This window comes from Nelumbo nucifera, chromosome 6, assembly GCF_055504915.1.
Source record: "Nelumbo nucifera cultivar China Antique chromosome 6, China Antique-T2T, whole genome shotgun sequence".
Lineage (NCBI taxonomy): Eukaryota > Viridiplantae > Streptophyta > Magnoliopsida > Proteales > Nelumbonaceae > Nelumbo > Nelumbo nucifera.
In genome coordinates this window covers 37751513-37772316 of record NC_142654.1, presented here as the reverse complement: position 1 = coordinate 37772316, position 20804 = coordinate 37751513, and the positions used below count along the sequence as shown (strand labels likewise).

Genomic DNA, 20804 nt, shown 5'->3' with positions numbered 1-20804 from the left:
TTACAAACCATCTATTTGAATCAGATAGTCAAACCGTTAATCCAAAAACAGGTGGCAGATAAGATATATAAGATTATATATATATATATATATATATCTTATAATCTTATAAACCAGTACAATTTGAGAATTTTCAATGAAAAATTTTTATTGAACCGTTCCTTCTTGTAATTTGAGAACCGTCGACCCGAACTGTGTCCGTTATTGTAATTTGAGAACTGTCAACCCGTACCGTATCCATTTTTATGATAAAAATATAGAGTATCATCTAACTTGATCTAGCTATATGTGGGTGAGGCCTGTGGTGTGAATATGATAGACCATTGATACATACTTGAGTTATGAAAATATTTCTTAATTTTACGCGTACAAGAGACTAGACTAGCTATAGAGAGAATTGAAGCCATTAATTTATTTTCTCCCAAAATTGCTTTTGCCATGTTTCGACCTGGCTGGTGAGATTTTCTTTGTGCTTCAAAAAAGCTTCAAGAGCTGGAGGATCAAAAGGAGGCGGTAGGGTGCATGGGGTTTTATTGGCAGGACCCTTCACCATGGACTCCATCATGAACTCTTTGTTTAGTCCAGCTGCAGGGCAAGCCATCACCTCCGAACAGAGCTCGACGGCGTGTGGAGGAATAGTGGGTTTGTATGTCAGTAGCTTCGAGTACTGACTCAGCAGATGAAACATGTAGTCATACACAAACTCCATCCTGATCTGCTCTTGAATGAATTTGCTCCCCGCCTTCCCAATGGCCTGTGCCTGCAATTAATAATAAGATTGCACAGGTGAACAATATAGTAATTAATGGAGCTGCTATATATTAATGAAAAATAATAAGCTATATATGGACGTTGTGACCTGTTTTTTGTGTTTGTTGCCCCAGTCGACGGCAAACTTGATAGATCGACACTTGTCGGTGTCCTTGATGGGCCAGTAGTGATGAATCGGCAATAAACTTCTTGTGAAGAAATCGTAGTAATGAGGCGTCACTAGTAGCGTAGGAGAATCACAAGCTAGGATATATTTTTCACTGACGGACCAGGCCCTTCCTTCAATGTAGACCTTGTATCTGTATGCAAATATTGCAAATTAATATGAAATATGATGGTTCAGTTAAGAAAGTTAGAAACTAAGTAATTGGAATGGTCATTGATCATCAGAATATCTCTCTCCCACCCACCGGTGAGTGCATTGATCTGCCAAATTTGAATGCTTGTAACCTTGCTTGGATGCACGTTCCCAGTCCTGGAAGCAAACAATTAAGAATCAAATGGTGATAAATGTAGGCAAGTAAAGAAAGAAGAGCGATCGAGTTTACCTATAGTACTCACCTGCACATAAAAGCGTGCATTCCAATCCTGATGCTTGTTGTGGTTGCATTTGAGGAGGTCTTGCCTACCCGGGGACACATAGGGATTCCCTTTCCAGTAGGCGTAACGTTGCCTTTGCACCCACTTGATCCTCTGGTTGCCTTGTTTCAGGTCTTTCAGCAGAGGCACCCATGGCTTTATGTTGATTTCAGGCCTGCACACCCAAATTAAAACTACTTCCTAATTAACAAGTGGTCCGTCTCCTTGCTAGTTGGGCTTTTGCTAAAACTGAGAATTAATCATGGCCTTATATGTATTGCAGTACATTTCAGAATTCTAAAATTACACCCCTCTATCAATCGCATCCTATCCCTAGATTTAGTATCAATTCACTATCAAAATTCATCCCACCATCTGTACGGTTGTCATTTTCTCAAGTTTTTTTTTTTTTTTTTTTACTTTTTTAATTTTTTTCGCGTAAGCACCTGTCCTGTACCAAATCGATTACTAAAGTGGTAATTCACTTTTACTACGACAATGTCTTATAGCAGGATTAAAACCGAGAATCATGGCCTTAAGATGTATTACTGTGGCCCCATCAACTTATCACTTCATCGGATTCAACTTGGCTTTCATTTCATCGGATTCAAGGTGGGTGCTTGGCTTTCATTTCGTAGCAAGAGTGGTTTGATCGCTGTGTGACACAAGTCCTATTTAATGCGTCTTTCTTCTAAATATTTTTGTTCGGTTAAACAGAAATTATCTATTAAGTTTTTATTTTTAATTATTTTAACAAAAAAAATAAAATAATTAATAATTTCTATCTAATGGAAAAAAAACGCATACTTTCAGTCAGTGACTTCCACTTGCCAACTTTGGAGTGGGGGACCGAACCACCTAAACAGTCATCTCAAAACCTCAACCATTTAATGCCTGAAGCGTGCGAAAACGTAGATTCTGCATTCTCAGTTGATAGAGAAATACTCGAAAACAACGCCCCATAGATAAAGGTGACGTGAGAGATACATAACATGGTCACCAACTTGGCTGCAGAGCATTGTTTCCGAGGAGTTGCTTACGGCGTAATTAGCAGGCACTGGGCAGTGCAGCGGCTCCCCAACCAGCAGGCAGCGGCAACAAGGCGTAGCACATTGAATGTTTGGTAATTTCTATATATTTATCAAGGATTAACTTACCATCCCCAGAACGACCAGTCAGGGAAAACGATGTCCAGCGTCATGTCGTCGCCACAATAATGAAACAGAGCTGGCGGCGCCGTCGCGTTCGGCCCCTGATAATCGCTTTTCCTGATGATGGGGTGGTCGTCGCAGTTGAACATGATATCCAGATCGGGCAACTTCCCTGGGTACCTCCTCATAAGCTGTACAATTCCCCACAGCGTAAATACGTCTCTGGTCTGAAATGCGCCGCTGTACTTATCGTAGTAAAGCCTCCCGTCCACCACCACCAACCTGAAGTTTGCTCTCTTTCTTTCTCTTTCAACCATCTCTCTCGTGATCCCTGTCTCCTTCCACGGCCGCAAATCCTCGTGGATCCAACGGAAGTAATGCGGGCATGTTGCAGCGGTTGTTCTTCTAGCAGCAGTGGAAGACGAATTGTCGCCTCTTGAAAACGTTGCCGGGAAGCTTGTGGAGCATATCTGACTCAGGTTAGCTACGGAGCAGTTGAATGGAAACTCAAGTTCCTCGCTTTCTGACTCCTCTGGGGTGTCGGAGGAGGAAGTAAAAATTGCTTTCAGAGACGCACTGCCGCTTGTAATGACAGACTGCATCATTGAATAATAATCCATTTAACCTCTCATGATCTAATCCATATTACTGTGATAAATAATTAAGCATATCAATTTACTAAGGGACCGTTTGTTTATTTTACAGGAATAGGGAGGAGTCTTGAATCGGAATTGGAATGGTCGAATTGTTTGGTTGAGTGGAATTGGAATTCGACCGATTTCCATTCTAGGTGGAATGGCCATTCCCTCCCTCTCCCTTGGGACTTGGGAGTGAAAATCCATTTCAGCCAATTTCGATTCCATTTAAACCAAACGGGTGGGGAATAGATAATTCCGATCCTGATTCTGATGATTCTGACTGCTAACCAAACGAACCCTACACCAGCCTTATCACCCAATTACCAAAATGTCCATTCCCCATATGTTAATTTCATAATAAATGTATAGGGCATTTTGGTTAAAATAAATTGGCAAAGGAAAGGATAGAATTTTAGTAAAACCACCGCGTTTCTCTCTCGCTCCATCCGTTGGCATCTTTTCTTCCTCCCAAGTCACAATCGTGTGGGAATGGGAGCCTCTCCACTCCACACTCCTCCAGTTCCAGTAGTCTATTCTATTCCATCATGTTCATCTTTAACAAACAACAAATGAATACGTGGCTCATGGGCTTCGTTAAAAGTCCACAATCCAGGCCCACCAATTCCATCTCCAATTGCTGGTTTGATCGAATCGATTTTTTGGATTCTGGACTTCTGAACGCCATTGCTGACTTCTCGAATTCAAACGACGTAATAGAATTTAGAAAAATGTTCTCTGTTATATTTTCTCTGAACACAGAAATTCCGGGTGGGTGTTAAAGATAGAAATGACTTACAGTGTCGATCCAACGAACAGAAAAGAAGGCGCCAAGGAAGAGGACGATAAAGAAGAAAACCATGGTTCTCGAAGTTCCCTTCTCTAGTAGGAATGGCCGACATCTCGTCTCCTCTGAAAAGTGCCTCTGGAGTCCAGACCCTTCCCATAGGGTGTTCATCCATGTCTGCACCCTCTCTATCATTTCAGTTCCTTCTTCACTCCTGATAACTCAATTTTTTATCTCCTTTTCTATTTTCCCTTAAAACCCAAAAACATCACTCAAACAAGATTTTCTTTTTTTTTTTTTTTTGTAGCTATCCAGACTCAGCTACCTGGGGGCTCCAATTCCAATTCTCCAACTTTGTGGTTCAATTCCAATGTCAGAAAAGCTAATAACCCAACACACAGTATTTTTTTCTATTTATTTTTTACCAGTTTAAGTACAAAATTACTTTTCCTCTCTTTGCCCCACTCCAAAAGTCTCCCTTGCTTTAAAACTACGTCGATCTAAACTCCAAATCTAGGAATCTTAATTTTCTGGCTGCTTCCTTGATATTGGCTTCTACTTCCAACACAACTCCTCCAGTCAGGTACCTAAATATAACATAACAAGCAAATTAAAAGAGAAAGACTGTAAGATATGAATAGGAAGACATGAATATATAAAGATCAAAGTACAGGGCATGTATGTCTGTTTCTACATGAGATGAGAGAGACAGAGAGAGAGAGAATTGATGGTGAACCTGAACTCGTCTTATAAATTTTCATAGAGAGTGAGGCTCGTGAACATGGGGCTTTTCTCTTCTTGTTTTATTAATTATGATCGAAAACCAAAGAAAGAAGAAAACGTTACCTAGTTTCTAATTCCATAGTATTATTTCTCGGCTTCGTTGGTTACTCATGCCTCCAACTCTCTCTCTCTCTCTCTTTCCTTTTTTTCTGATCTACTAGCTAGTCACCCCGATCACTCTCTCTTGGTGTGGAGCGCCAATGATTCATTATCAAATGAGAAAGAGCTTAACAGATAAATCGAACAGTACCTGGACTTGGTTGACACCCCAAGCCTCTCAAAAGAAAGTTTAAAGAAGCTAGATAAGATTACCTGAACGTAGGTGGTTACAGATAGAAATAAGAAAAAATCTTAAGCTTTAATTTTGAGATGTCTTACCTCTGAATACAGCGATAAAACCACTCTTCAGACTGCGGAGCACCGATACTAAAGATATGCATATGGATGGATGTGTGTCAATATATCATCTCATCTTGGAGACACCAACTGGGGCTCGCTCTGAATCTGAAGAAATAATTTACCAAAACATGGATGAAGCAGGAAAAAAAATCCAAGCAAAGTGTTGAAAACCTGAAGAACTGATAATTGTAGATGAATGAGACTAAAAGACGAAGACCCATCGCAAAGGGTCTTATTATATCGTTAAACACGTTATCTTGGATAAAACAAAGGCCAAAGGTGTAAAGACATTTCTGATTGGAGCACGTCTAATATTCGGTAATTAAATATTTACAGAATTAGACAGTGGAAATAGGGTTCAAATACTAACATGGTACTTGACTACTACTCAGCGTTTTTTGCTTCAAAAACCAAAATAGCCATCCCATCATCATCAGTAATTAGTTTTGAACTCAAATAATAGATGAAGAATCACCATAGAAATTCCTATATATGAGGCATATTTCTCTCGGTCAAGTTTGTTTGGGTGAGGGTTTCATTGAATATTCAAGTGTCAGTATGTAGCAACAAGTCAACAACCCAATCAGGCATGAGGCCACCTCACGGTCAAACCCACCTCTCTTCGAAACCCAAAACTGGGACTCCACTAGGAACTAGCCAACTAGGAAGAAGTCCAATAGCCCATTAGCCCATTCCCATTTCATATTTTGTCTATCACATGAGATATCTTGTTCACTTTTTATTAGAAAATGTTGAAAACGACCTATTATTGAAAAGTTTGCCACAAGTATATATGCTGTTACTTGTTTATTCAGAAAATATAAAAAGAAAAAAATAAAGGAAAGTTAAATTACCAAAACCCACAGATATTTTGATTTCAACAAGTATGGGAATAATAAAATAAGGGATATTAATTGCATGCTTTTAATCTATCTATCCATATAGAAGCTTTATGCTTGTATATAAATGTATGTATATTTCTTTATTTATCCTCCACTTCGAAGGCAAAACATATAGAGTTAACATGAATTTCTACCATAGATTTATACTTTGGACTAACGTCACTAACCATAGGCTGGCTCAAGTCACATGTATAATCTGAGTTTCAATTAAAAATAAAATAAAAAGGAAACATCAGGATCAGATTAGTTGTTATTCAATATAATACATGGAGAAAATAAACTTGATGATGTGATCTGGGGTGTTCACCCTTGATTGCTGGTTTCGTAGCGCCTTGTACACGTATTTGTTTGTACTTCATCGGTTCATTCAAACTCTGATTTTAGTGGCTTTTGACTTTAGAAACCACGTGGAATCAAACTATTCCATCTCAGTTTCTTTATGATTCAGCGAGTAAAGATTACTAGGATTCATTATGGAAAATTAATTAATAAATGGTGCATTTCACTAAGCACTAGCAGCCTCTATTTTTCAAACCTAGCTCCCATATTTTAATTAGAATTTTTTTTTTTTTTTTTGACATGCCCTGTCTTCTCCAAATCACCTTCTTACGAACAGAAAGCACTCAAATAAAACAAAAATATCTTGAAGTTCAGCTGATAGCTGCTATACAATTATATTACTGCAAATGTCCTTTTTCAATTGGCCAATGTTTAATTCAAATTCTTTTTTCTTTTTAAAATCTTGCGTCTAGATAAGCTTCTGATTTGGTGTTTTTAAAGCCCAAAGCACAGCTAAAGTGTTTTGACTTTACATTTTAATATCTAGAGAGTTTCACTCCCCACATTTCGTCAATGTTCAAGCTTTTGAATTCCAATACTAATATTATTATTTTTTTTTTCTCTCCTACCTCTATTCTTCATAAACTCAACTGAGATTTGGGTTTGTAAGCCAAAACACAAAACACAGAAGCTGTGTTTGGCAATAACAACTATCTTAGCGTGTCCATCACTTTTTGCCTCATGGAATGTGTATCTATACTTCTATTCTCATATTTCTTTCTTAAAATTTAGTGTTTATTTGAATAAATACTTATTTTAGGCTGGGACCACACCATTAAGCATTTATTTATGTTTGGGAAATATGCACGAAATAAATGTTTATTTTGAGAATTAGCACTTATAAGGCCCTGTTTGATTTCATTAGTAAGAAATACTTATTTTTATAAGTATCTAAAAAAAGTGCTGGACCGGGACCACACATTAAGTGGAAAAAAACACTTATACCTGTTTGATAAATAAGTTAGGTATAAGTGCTTATTTTCAAAAAAAGCACTTAACTAAGTAAGTTCAAGGTTGCTTTTTTTAACAAGTGCTTCAAGAAAAAAATAATCTGGGGCAGTCCAGTCCCTTAAAAAAATTTATAATGCCCAAACTACCCTTGCAAATAGAGAACACCCTTGTCTTCTCCAAGATACCAGAGGGTGACCAACGGCGACTTTGAACACAAAAAATTGACCATTAATACTTTGAAACGTCGACAATGCAAATGATGTTTACTTGTTGGACATTAGAATTTAGAACCACCATCGCATCCAAAAGCGACGACGTATCCCTCCCTTCACGGCATTACTATTAAACATGAATTTAGGTCTGGACCCTGGAACTTTTAAGGTACGTGGTTAAAGAAAATAAGGAATAAAGAAATTACTTGGAAATTTTGTATGAGAAAAATTTAGGGTACCTCTCTCTCTCTCTCTCTCTCTAAGCTTTCAAATGCTCCATCTCCCTCGTTGTCTGAAATCTCTGGAATGCCCCATCTCCCTTGCCGTCATGAAATCTCCTGTAAGCCTATGCATCAATATTACCTAGAAAAGAATATCAACATCAACAACTAAATTGCATCAAACTAATGGATAGATGAGATGGGTAATGTTCTCGAGAGGCCCTTTGATCCTCATTTTCTATTGGTGAAAAAGGGATTGATTGCATGAAGTGGGCTAATCTGGTTGGCAAAGAAGGAGGGATGTTCTCTTTGTTGTTTTATTCATGGAGGGAGATGGCATCCATTGCTGGTGCCCGGGAAAAACGAGAGAGCAGGAGAGATGATAAAACAAGGAGGGAGGGAGAGATATATGTAGCGGTAGATAGTGGATGCTTTTTGGCTTCTTTTTGGAGGAGAAATTGAAGTTTCGTTTTTTATAATTTTCATTTTTAATTTCACAGAGGGAGAACGGGAGTATTCTCTGTTCTAATTTTTGAAACCTCAATCATAAAGTTATAATGGAGAGAGGGGGGGAACAGATGGGAATAAAGGACACACTCATGAGGGGGAATTTCTATTTTGAAAAAGAGAAAAAGATTGTCGCAGCCATTTTTAGGTGCTACCAATTCAGGTATTCGAAAATCCTGACTTAAGACTATTGATTGGTCCTTTGTCTTCTGCTTCAATGTTGCAATCATTTGGTTGTTTCAGCGACAGCAATAGTAGAGGGTGAATGAAACCCTAAAACGATGGGAACCCATTTGCTGAAATCCTGATTTAAGCATTTGTAAGTCATCAGTGGCGCTCTGGTTTGTGCAAAACCTACTGTAACAAATAACATTTCTCTACTTTTGGCACTATTGAGCCATTTCTAGATGCTGGATCGGTCGTAAATAATGCTGATGCATAAGCTTACCGGAGATTTCATAATGTCAAGGGAGATGGGGCATTTGAAAGCTCAGAGAGAGAGAGAGAGAAAAGTGGGGTATGAGGGAGCGTGACTTTTGAAGTTAGGGAGAGAACGAGTTCGAAGGGTAAAGAAACAGCATCACTTGACTCCTAGAGAGAGAGAACTACAAAAGGGTAAATTGGGTATTTGGAAAATATGGATGCATTGGTCTAACGTTTTTTGTCTGGGTCATTGATAGAAGGGAGGTTTTTGTCAACTTCTTTAAAAGTTCAAGGGAGGTTTTTATTAAAGTAAAACTAAAGAGTAGCTTTTTACAGAAACTTTAGGGGAGGTTTTTATATTTTACCCTATTTTTAAGTGTAAATTGCTGAAACCTCCCCTAAAGTTTTTATCATTCTTAAAACCTCCCTTGAAGTTGGTAATTGCAGTAACCTCCCTTAAATTTTATGACATAATTGCAAGTTGATCCCCTTTGCAAGAATCTTCTAACAAGAGGCATTCAAATATCCAAAATATCCATGCAATTACTATTAAATGTCTGAAATACCCATATAGTTACTATTGAGGCTAGTTTATGTAGAAAGAACAATACAAATTTTATAAACAACAACAAAAAAAAAGAGAATTTAAAGTTGCAGCTTTAGCTTTGAGTGATTGATATGAAGGGCATATTTGAAAAATTAAATCAATTTCAGAAAAGACATTGGAAGGATTTGGGCTAGCGATTTATATGATGATAAAATTTGAAAACTAAACATTTTGAGCAAAAGTGAATTCATGATTATTTTGGGCATTTTTCATGCCTCTTTTTAGAGGGTTCTAACAAAGGGGGTCTGTACACATGCAAATTTTCAAGCCAAATAAGTGGGTTTAATTTACATGGTAGCCCTCTCAAGTTAATATGGGCCTCTACGATCCCAAGGCCCAAGTCTACATAAATATGACTTAACTGTCCAAGGATCCAAGTGTACAAAGTCCAATATGGCGCATGCTCTATTGTAATAAGGTGGTTCCATTGACAAGACCACTAATTCCTACATAATGGTGCATGTATTGGAGTTAACCCTAACCCAACACCCCACTCACATGGGATTAGTTAGCAAAGTGGGCTAAGGTGACAACTCTAATCCTTGGCTATAAATAGCCTTGTCTAAGAAGAAAGAGATCCCTTTTTCAACACTCACATTGTAAGAAGCTCTCACACACCAACACTTAAGGATTGTAAGTAACCACAAGCTCCTACAAACTCTAGCAACTTCAAGATCAAGAAAGAGTAAAGAAGGGAAAAGCTTCTTAGTTCTCTACAATACACTTGAATTTAAGCTCTCCAAAGAAGATCAAGCCACTATAAAAGGGTTTTTCTTAGAGAAGCATCCTTCACAACCAATCAAGCGTGAAGCCTGGAGTGAAGAAATCTAAATTAACTCTTCAGAAGCACTAAATTCAAGGAAATCTACATCAACACTTCAAGAAGTACGAGAAATGCGCCGACGGCCCTCGTCTTCACCAAATTCGATCGTTAGTCAAAAGTTGCACATGTCATCGAGCAAAAATCAAAGAGAGTTCAAATCCCTTGTATCTTTCTTTATTACAAATTTATTTTTGTAATTTGTCTCTATATTTTGTGTTAATAAAATACATGAAATTTGTGTCGACAAGGTTTATTTACAACTGTGTCAGAAAGTTCAGGGGAAGTGATTTCAATTATCAAACTTCTTAAGAGGTTTCAACAACAACTAGAAACTTTAGGGGAAGTCTAATTAATTTACCCTATTTTTAATAACATTCAAGGGGTGTTCTTTTTTCGGATTTTGAGGGGTGGGGGGGGGGGGGGGAAGTTGGTCAATGGGATTTTGGTTCCCATTGACCAAGAATCCCATGTTCATTTTTCATATTAATGTGGGAACCAAGGAAAGTTTGTGGGTAAATAACTTTCCCACGTAGGAGGAAAGTTGCTAACACTTGAATGGGACAAAAATGCCCCTTTTAATAATGAATTTTTATGACTAAAATGGTCATTACCTTGTTTACCTGAAAAACAAAAGAACATGGGTAAATCATAAATGCACTTACTCAAATAAGTGTTTCCCAGGAAAAACTTACCTAGGTAATTGCATTTATCCGGGTAAATAACTTACCAAAAAGCGAACGGGGCCTCAATTCAAGGTGAGAACCACTACACATGTAGGACTTACACATAATCAAGCTGCCTTCTTTTTCAACATTTAAAAACTTCCTTTACTTTTTTTATAGGGGTGGTTTCTAGCCAAGTCGAGCTGAATATCTGACTATTCGAGCTCAGCTAGCTAATAGACTATCAGGCTCAAGCTCGAGTCAAAAGCTCGAAAGCTCAACAGTGAATTAACTGTTTTATAAAAATAAAATATACATATAAAATTATTTTTTTATTTGACATATAAAAAATTAATTATATTATTATATGTAAAAATTAAAATTTTATGTATATAATATTTTTATATTTATTATTTTTATATGTATATATATATATGTGTGTGTGTGTGTGTGTGTAAAAACTTGATTAGACTCGCGAATCTCACAAGTCAAGCTTTATTAGGGTCAAACCTTGGTTTAGACCAAATCGAACCGAACTTGAATAGATCGTGAAAAGCTCAACTCGTGGTCACCCCTACTTTTTTAGACCAAAAGACAAAAAAAAAAAAATTGCCCAAACGTCTGTTTTGAATACTTTTTGAGCCATGTTTGAGAGCAGAGCTTTTAAAGTAGCTTGAGCAAGAGGCCGCAAAACCCAGGAGAGGCTTGTAGAAACATATCAACATATTCATGTACGACGCTCACCGCAAAATGCCCTAATATTACTATTACCTTATTCTTATACATAACTAATCAGTTCAGCTCTATATTAAACATACATTTATAGAGATGGATATACAAGAAACAAAGCTATCATAGAAGGGAGAAAAGGCCCTCCAGAGTCTATAGGTGTTAATTAGACTCCCAGGATTTAGCTTCCCACGTTTCCACTTGCTTTATTGAATCTTGTTTTTCCCTTTGGAAAGCTTGAAGAGTCGCAGGATCAAAGGGTGGTGGCAGGGCACACGGGCCTGTTTCTTTAGGAGCCTTCACCATTGATTCCATCATAAATTTCCTTTGTAATCCATTTGCAGGGCAAGCCATTGTCTCTGAACACAACTGAATGGCATTTGGAGGCACAGTTGGCCTATATTTCAAGAGCTTAGCATATTCGTTCAATAAATGGAACATGTAGTCATACACAAAATCCATCTTTAGTTCCTCTTGTATAAAGCTGCTAGCTGCCTCTCCAATGGCCTGTGCCTGGTCATTCCATGGAAAATAATAGTTTATGGAGATTTTGCTATAGAGAGATCTAGAGAGAGAGAGAGAGAGAGGGGGAGGGAGGGAGAGTACCTCTTGTGTATGATTGTTGCCCCAGTCAACTGCAAACTTTATAGATCTACATTTATCATTGCCCCTTATCGGCCAGTAGTGTCGGCCAGGTACTAAACTTCTTGTGAAGAAGTCATAGAAATTAGGCCTCACTAGCAGAGTGGGAGAATTGCAGGCTAGAATGTATTTCTCGCTAACTGACCAAGCCCATCCTTCTATGTAGATCTTATACCTACATATATATGCCATTTAGGAGCCTAGGATCTACAGGGGGTGAACTTGAACTTGAGAAGAGAAGAAATGAAAATTATGTAAAAAATTGTAACAAGTCCATGATAATATATACCTGTGGGTGCATTGTTGTTCTAAGTTTGATTCCTTGTAACCTTGTTGAGATTCTCTGTTCCAATCCTGTAAATGGTAGTTATTACTAACCATTCATATTGTACTAAAGTCTTAATGCTCCATCTGTAATTAGTGGAGTATAGCATGATGGATTAACTGTAAATTATACAAAGTGGCCATTATCAAATGTTATCCCTAACCATCTCGAGCTATTTGGAGAGGTAGACTCACTAGATAGTAAATACAGACTTAAGGGCCTGTTTGGTTCGTGAGAATAGGGGTTTGGAATCGGAATTAGAATGGGTTATTTCGATTTCAACTGTTTGGTTAGGCGGAATCAAAATCCTATTCCTATACTTGCTGGAATGGCATTCCCTCATTTGAGGGAATGGCCATTCTCTGCCCCTTCCTTGAGAATGAAATCTCATTCCTGTTGATTCTAATTCTCATTCCCATTCTTGACTGAACCAAACAGATTATGAGAATGGATCATTCCGATTCCAATTCCATAGGATTTCGATTCCGATTCCAACTGCAAATCAAACTGAACTAAGTTTTAGTATAATTTTCGCATAAAATAACTGCTTTCAAACTTAAGCGATAGTAATAATAACGGTAATAGTAACTGTAAACTATATGTCTACTATGGACAATATCAGCTACGGTAGTAACGAAGGAGCAATGACAAGAAAACAAAGAGAAACTTTTACTTGGATGTAGAGACGAGCATTCCAATCCTGTTCTTGAGAGACATTGCATTTGAGTAGGTCTCGCCTGGTTGGGGCCACATATGGATTCCCTTTCCAGTATGCATATGGTTCCCTCTCTTTCCATTTGGTCATCTCATTTCCTTTTTTCAGCTCTTTCAACAAAGATTCCCATGGCTTTATGTTGATCTCTGCCCTGCTCAAACAAACAACAGTGGGATATATATGGTTAGAATCCAGAGCATCTGATAACTAGGCATCAGCCTTACATTACTCTAATTTGAATTAGGGTAAATTACATCCCACTAGGGTGTCAATGGACTGGGTTTAGGTTGGATCCGTTCAAATTAAAATCAATTTATTGGATGGTATTATAAGATTTATTGAATTGGATCAATTCAAATTTAATGGTCCAAAATATTTATTTGATTCGATTGAACCTGGTCCATCTGTAATAGATTTATATTAGACTAGGTCAGATTAAATCAATAACTTGTTCATTGATAGAAGATACTAGTACGGGTGTCAATAGATCAGGTCTGGATTAGAGCCAATCTAAATTAAAACCAATTTAAACATATTAGACACACCATATAAATTGAATTTGACCAATCCAGAATGGTCCAAAGTATTCATCAGATTGGATTTGACTCATATTGATCTGGTTGGCTTGGACCAATATTCAGTCCATTAACAATTTACAACTTTTGGAGGTACTGTACTAGTGCAAATAAAATTACACTGCAACCAAACACAACCTCAAGAAAAGAAAATTTTTTGGTTATATCCAAAAAGTAAATAACAGTAACAGTTGTCTAACCTATCAAAAGTTTTCTTGGTATAGTAAGGAACAAAGTTTCCCAATGTATCGGCCCCCATGTTACCGATACTTTGAATAAGGGGTTTTGGAGTTGACAAAACTGACCATTTGTCAAATTTAAAAAAAGAAAACTAAAAAAAGTTATGTGCAGTCAAAACATCTGATACCATCCATGTTCATACAAGGTTTTAAAAACCAACCCAAAAACGGTAAATTTTCTCACACTTGTCTCGTAAATACCCTAATTTATCCTTGAAATGATTCAAAGCAAATTTATAAGACTGCAATTAGAATATTTATGGATCTGATTTATGACAAAAGTTATAATATCTAAAAAACTTATAACTACTAATGATAACCAAAGTTGATATTCAATATAGAGAAAACATTTCTTACAACTATGCTTGAATTTAACCCCTAATTACATGAATATAAATCAAACATGGTATGTTCAGATTTTATTGAGGGGTCTTTGGGTTGTTTTGCGTCTGTGGTCATAGGAAATATGATTTTATATCTATATAATCATATATTTTCTTTTTTCAAGTGGGGGTGGTATTAAGGTATTAGACTATTAGGTGATGTACTTGAATAGTAAGATTTTTATTATTATCTAACATGTTGGGTGAGGTCTCTCACTTTTATTCACTTCCCCATCTAACACGGATATAAATTTTCCCTATCCCTACGTGTAAGACACCATCGCCCTGCATTGGAAAGATCACTCTATGAATGACAAGACAAGAGGCTTGTAATGTCTTGATGATAGAGACGTTGAAAAGCTACTCCATAATAGATCCAAATTCCTTTTATGAATAGGGATATACTACCAACAAAATGCTCCCAACATTATACTATTTGGGCATTGTAACCGCACATTAGGCTGCCTTGGAAAATGATGCAAATCCTAGTTCTGGGTAAATTTGCATTTTGCCTGTATTTATTAAACATTACATTTATGCATTTACAAATGACAGGCCAAGGTATATTTATATTGATAATAAACATCAATAAAAAATAAGTAAATTTGTATTCAAATAAGTTTTTAATAAAAAAAAACATATACTTTATTAGAATTTATTTTTTCATCCATTACAGCTAAAAATGTATTTGGTAAGAAGTCAGTAAAAAATTAACCTAATTTTGGAATTTATATGACCCCTTTTCGACTACACATTTCATCATTTGAAGATCTATTCATGACAATGTTTCCAATGTGCAGCTGCGGCGACCATTTGGAACAAATTGAGAGTATGATTGGTAAGAAATCTGAACTCCCCTTTATGTTGTGATTGTCTGATTGGAGATTGAATCAGCTGTCCACAGAGCATGCCCCACAAGTGCCCTACTATCCATCCCCTCCCATCTCCAGTGCTTGTGATGTGATGGAGCATGGAAAGGATGGGCGATAGGGAGACCGGATCTGCTTCTGCTCCTCACACAGGGCGCCTCACACGCACATCCTCTCATTTGGAGAGCATGTTTCCAATGCACGTTAGATGTGCCTGTGAGGCGCCCATGTGTGAGGAGTAGATCCGTTCTGTGAGCAGCCGATCCTGGAGGGAGGATTTGATTGGTCAAAACTCTTATGGTATCATAGGTTTCGCGCATCAAAAATTAAAGCATGTTTTGGAATGTTGTTATGTTATGCGTGTGGGCCGCAGAGGCTGAGACTGAGTGAGAGGGAGGGAGGAAATTACGTACCATCCCCAAAAGGACCAATCAGGGAAAACAATGTCCAAGGTCCAGTCGTCCCCGCAATAACGAAACAAGGGCGGTGGGGCAGCGTTGGGTCCCCGATGATCCCGCGATCTGATTAGCGGCCGGTCATCGCAGTCGAACATGAGGTCCAAGTCCGGCATTCTGCCTGGGTACCTTCTCAGTAGCTGTAGAATCCCCCACAACGTAAATACGTCTCTCGTCTGAATGGCCTTCCTGTATTTCTCTACGTACGCCGTGCCATTTACCACCACCAGCCTAAATTTCGCACTCCTTCCCGCTCCCTCCACCATCTCCCTCGTGATTCCGGTATCCTTCCACGGTCGCAGATCTTCGTGAATCCAACGGAAATAATCTGGGCATACCGGAGCGGCTGATGAGTTCTCATACTTCCCGGATTCGTATGTAGACGGATAACCCGCCGGACAAGTTCGTGTCAGATTCCCGGCTGTGCAATTGAGTGGGAGTTCAATTCTTCTCTTCGGCTTACGAAGAACTTTGAACAGATTTGCTGGCTTCGAATCTGCCGTGATAGACTGCACAGAAAGTAATTAAGAAAATAGTATCTAAAGATTCTGATCTGTTCCCATAAATATGAATATGATCCTAGTGACAGGTCATAGCAAACAAATTAACAACCCAGAGTAGCGATTAGGGACCTACAGTCACATGCGTGATGCATGGTTTCTACTTAGGGATTTCTGGTTTCTTCTTCCAAGTCTGCCGACAGCCGGCGTGATAGTATGCAAAACTGTGGAACAGAAAGAAGAGACGGTTTCTCACGTTTCAACAGTCAACTTTTTTACGCGGAGAAACCTATCAGCTCTTCTATTCAAATTCAATGGTCTAGCCTTTCATATGCTGACGAGTGACGACCACAACAAGGACAGTGAAAAAAGAAAAAAGGAAAAAAAAAAAAAAAAAAAAACAATGGAGGAAGAAAGAAAACAGATTTTGTCGAGCAATGACGAAGAAATATGAATTCGTTTGCATTTCGTTCAAGGTTATGGTGAAACTTACAGCGTCAATCCAGTAAGCAGAAACGAAAACCGCACAGAGGAAGAGAACGAAGAAGAAGAGCACATTATTCCTTCTTTCAGGTCCCTTCCATGAGAGTTGCCTATAGAATCCACAACCGCCCTTGAATAATATACTCCCAAGTTTCTGCACGTTTTCTCTCATATTTTCCCAATCTGGATCACTCTAAAAGGAAGAGTTTCTTGATGAGAATTCTCCAAGCTTCACTGCTTTCAGTCCTCCAGTCTCTGTTTGCTAGAACCACATATATCAGTTTGATTATATCTGGAATTTGGAAACAATGGAGTTTATAGCGTCCCCGTAACGATTGGTGAAGAATGACAAAGACATAAAGACAGGGCGAGAAACCAAACCGAACCAACTTCTCAGTACCGGGTTGACTTCATAAAGGCCAAAAAGAAAATCGTTATCTGCACTTGTCATGGTGATTAATTATATGAACAGAAAACCAGAGATCAGTTTCGACACTTTAGAATCTTTGAAGATCTCTTCTTACCTAGGATTTTAGCGGCCGAAACTTTCTCGATTTCTGAGGATCAGTAGAATATACCCAGCTCTATACGAGGAAACCAAAGGAATGATTTAAATAAATCTACTGGAGATTTAGAGAGATTCGCAGTACCGTTCGATGCGCGGGGAAAGAGTGAATATAGACGAAGAACAGAATAGTTGGTTTTTGAAGGTGCGGGCTTGCTTGCTGGTAAAGTGTTTTGCTGCCTCTATGTTGTATCAATTTACGGCTTCATTTGAGGATTTCGTAGCGTGGAGCCCTTAACAGTCCCTTCTACTTGTTGTTCATCTTCTAATTCTTAATTTTGTTAAACGTGGACTATACGTGAATACTGGTGCTACCTAGAACTGTCCAACAGTTTCAATTTCAACGTGGAAAGCTTACATTCTAAGTGGTCAAAGCAAATGAAGACATTAATAAAAAAAGGTAAATTGTTGAAACTTCCTTTCCGGTTTTGTAAAGTTGCTAAAACCTCCCCTAAAGTCTGATAATTGTTATCACCTCTCCTAAAGTTTCTGACACATTTGTAAGCAGAGCCCTTTATTACAATCTTCTAAAAATAAGTAAGAAAATATCCAAAATACTCATATAGTTACTATTGAAACTGGTTCTATTAAAACTAAAGAAAGAGAATTTAAAGTTAAGTTGCAGCTTTACTTTTAAGTGATTGATATAAAGGGCAAACTTAAAAAATAAATCAATCAAAAGGATTTAGGGTAGAGAACTTGAAAAATAAACATTTTGATCAAAGTAACTGTATGAATATTTTAATCATTTTAACAGAAAGGATTTACTAACAACTATGTTAAAAAATTTAGGGGGTGATTGCAATTACTAAACTTCGGTTATGTTTTAGCAATCTACCCTAAAAAAATAAATGAAGATTGATGTACGCTAATTCAAAAAGAAATTGAGAAACCCGATTTGGACCATGGTATTTGCCAGTTGGCTTTGGCTGATCACCTCATGTTTTAGAACAAGAAGTCAACACACATAATATATAGCTATTAAATAGAAATATAGGCCCAGTCCAGGAATGGAAGAAGTAAGTAACACTTCCGTCCGCTTTCATGGCGTAAGACTTTGTGTTTAAAACTTGAAATTGAATAGTTTAATGGGTTCTCTCTCCAGTCTGTACATGTTTCCTACACTGCACATGTCAATACAGAGTAGTGCTATTCACAAAGAATGTCAAACCGATCAAACCCATCAAATCGACCCAACTCAACCCAATATATTCGGTTTATTGATGCTGTCGGTCGATTTTGGATTGATAGAATGTACAATCCGACCGACCAAATACATACTAATATTTGTTTTCTCATACAAATTGTAATATTTGACTTCTGACTATTTGAGGGCTATAGAGTGAAATTTGATACCTATTACACAATATGATTTACCATGACAGTTCAATCGATTCTTAGAGTTTATTTGTTTTCTCTTAACTCTTATTTTTTTAGAAGAATCTTTTAATTTTAAGAGATAAATGGTTGTTCGTTTCTTTTTATCTCTTATCTCTTAAAGTGCAATCATACAATTTTTTGTTTTTCAATGATACCTCTAAAAAGACAAACAAAAACTCTCATAATGGGGTTAAAATGGATAGTTGATAATTTTTCAGAATTCAGAACAACATTCTCTACATTCAGAGTTCAAAGAAAAGAAAAGTTCACCAATACCAATATACTTCTTAATGTAATTATTGCACTTTCAAATGTCAGACTCCAGAGCAAACAAACAGGCCCTTAGTTTTTTATCGAACTCTTCCCCATTTGGTCTTTTTCTCTTTATAGCTTCTCTTCGGTCATTTCATTTCTCATCACTCTGCATACTTCTATTTCCAATGTAAAAAGAAAATAAATTGAAAATATCCACTTCATTTATTCACTAAACTCAGGCTTTTATTTGAGGGGGAGATTTTGTCAATCTCCACCTACTATTCTAGTGACATTACTTTAACTAAGGCTGAGATTCAAGATGCATGAAGGTGATTGTTTCCAACCAGATGACAATGGAGTTTGTTTCTTGAAGTGGGCTTTCAAAGTTGAAAAGGGCAAAGGATTTCATCTCCCAAAGGAGCAGAAGAGATTCACCTACACTCTTGTAGAGTTGTAACTACTAATTTCTATTATGTTCAATTTTTTTGAAACATTTGTGTTGGTTTTCATCGACTTACCGAGACATGGGTATTGGTAGTGTTCGGCTAGTATCTAAGCTGGCTGAGGATGCCACATGGTTGGATTTGTGGCCATCTTCCTAGGACAATGTTAGCATCAAACCGTGTGATGAAAGAGCGTGATCGAGAGGAGTGTTTCACATGGACAAGGAAGGAAACTCTGTTGAGGAAACATGCCAGGGATCGACCCCAAGGTCCCATCGGCTCAACACCGACCCGCATTACCAACCCATAAGGCAAAAGAAGAGGAGTTTCGTCTCTGAATGGTGCCAGGTGATCAACGATGAAGTACAAAAGCTACTAGACACCAACTTCATCCAAGAAATGTCCTACTTGGACTGGCTGGTGAACGTCGTGATGGTAAAGAAGACCAATGAAAAGTGGAGAATATGCATTGACTTCACCAACCTAAATCGAGCTTACCCGAAGGATAGTTTCCTTCTGCTGACGATTGACCAACTCACCAATGCAATGGCGAGGCATGAATTCCTAAGCTTCATGGATGCATTTTTCGGATACAATCAGATTAAGATGCACCTAGATGACTAGGAGAAGACCACCTTCATCACGAACCAAGGACTCTATTGTTACAAGGTCCCTTCGGGTTGAAGAACGCCGATGCCACATCTTTAGAGAATAGCTCAGTTGTAATGTGGATGCGTACATAGACAACATGCTGGTGAAGAGCAAGAAAGTAGAATAATAACTAGACAACCTGAAGGAAGTCTTCAGCCTCCTTAGGAAGTACCGCATGAAGTTGAATCTGACGAAATGTGCCTTCGGCATCGGTTTCGACAAGTTCCTGTGTTGTATGGTCACACAAGGGGAATTGAAGCAAATCTAGAAAAGATCCAAGACATCCTAGATGCAGTCGTCGTAGACACAAAAAGAAGTGCAACGCTTCATAGGTTAGCTAGGCGCATTGATCAAGTTCATATCAAAGTCCGCAAACCGCTGCCTGTCGTTCTTTAAGGCACTCAAGAAGGTAAAAAGACTTCTAGTGGACCGAGGAATGTGAACAGTCCTTCTAGGCATTGAAGTGATACCTGAGCTCACCGCCCTTGCTAATGGAGTCGAACCCCGACAACAGACTCCTACTATACTTGTCCACCGAGGATGAAGTGGTCAGTTAGGTTCTAGTAAAGGAAGAAGGCCAAACCCAAAGGTCGATCTACTACACTAGAAAGGTCCTCATAGACGCAGAGATGTGGTACTTGAATGTTGAAAAGGTCGCTTGGCCCTCTTCACCTATTTTCAGGCACACAACGTCCGGGTATTGACCGACCAGCCATAGAAGCAAGTAATGTAAAGGCCGAACACACCAGGGCGCCTAATCAAGTGGAGTGTAGAGCTGAGCGAGTTCGACATCGACTATGCACCTCGGACCACCATCAAAAGCTCAAGCCCTAGCCAACTTCT

The 20804-nt window shown here is 38.1% G+C and overlaps 2 protein-coding genes across 5 annotated transcripts; both read right to left on the bottom strand.

Moving 5' to 3' along the window:
- Positions 1 to 210: 210 nt before the first annotated feature.
- LOC104608713 (uncharacterized) lies at positions 211 to 5332 on the bottom strand. 2 transcript variants are annotated; one of them, XM_010274770.3, is made up of 8 exons: positions 5085 to 5332; positions 4770 to 4980; positions 3936 to 4510; positions 2508 to 3097; positions 1333 to 1525; positions 1182 to 1246; positions 860 to 1070; positions 211 to 760 (listed from the first exon to the last, which is right to left on the bottom strand). In XM_010274770.3, exons 3-8 carry the CDS (start codon positions 4116 to 4118, stop codon positions 407 to 409), a joined length of 1596 nt encoding a protein of 531 aa, XP_010273072.1. In that variant the 5' UTR covers positions 4119 to 4510; positions 4770 to 4980; positions 5085 to 5332; the 3' UTR covers positions 211 to 406. The 2 variants fall into 2 exon arrangements, with proteins under 2 accessions (XP_010273072.1, XP_010273071.1); XM_010274769.3 differs by lacking the exon at positions 4770 to 4980.
- A 6152-nt stretch (positions 5333 to 11484) lies between these two features.
- Positions 11485 to 17507, bottom strand: LOC104608714 (uncharacterized). Of its 3 annotated transcripts, none has more exons than XM_088889323.1 (7): positions 17192 to 17507; positions 16678 to 17105; positions 15643 to 16193; positions 13122 to 13314; positions 12413 to 12477; positions 12088 to 12298; positions 11485 to 11994 (listed from the first exon to the last, which is right to left on the bottom strand). In XM_088889323.1, the coding sequence occupies exons 2-7, from the start codon at positions 16837 to 16839 to the stop codon at positions 11644 to 11646; spliced, it is 1533 nt and encodes a 510-aa protein (XP_088745449.1). In that variant the 5' UTR covers positions 16840 to 17105; positions 17192 to 17507; the 3' UTR covers positions 11485 to 11643. The 3 variants fall into 3 exon arrangements, with proteins under 3 accessions (XP_088745449.1, XP_010273073.1, XP_019055207.1); XM_010274771.3 differs by having other exon boundaries at positions 16678 to 17075; XM_019199662.2 differs by having other exon boundaries at positions 16678 to 17507.
- Positions 17508 to 20804: the final 3297 nt, after the last annotated feature.

Bases quoted from the DNA above. Each gene is read 5' to 3' on its own strand.
- LOC104608713 (XM_010274770.3), bottom strand. From the start codon at position 4,118: ATGATAGAGAGGGTGCAGACATGGATGAACACCCTATGGGAAGGGTCT. The intron at 3,098-3,935 runs GTAAGTCATTTC...TCAATGATGCAG, and splicing joins CTGTTCGTTGGATCGACACT to TCTGTCATTACAAGCGGCAG. The intron at 1,247-1,332 runs GTGAGTACTATA...GTTTGCTTCCAG, and splicing joins ATGCACGCTTTTATGTGCAG to GACTGGGAACGTGCATCCAA.
- LOC104608714 (XM_019199662.2), bottom strand. From the start codon at position 16,839: ATGAGAGAAAACGTGCAGAAACTTGGGAGTATATTATTCAAGGGCGGT. The intron at 16,194-16,677 runs GTAAGTTTCACC...CTTTCTGTGCAG, and splicing joins CTGCTTACTGGATTGACGCT to TCTATCACGGCAGATTCGAA. The intron at 12,478-13,121 runs GTAAAAGTTTCT...TACCATTTACAG, and splicing joins ATGCTCGTCTCTACATCCAA to GATTGGAACAGAGAATCTCA.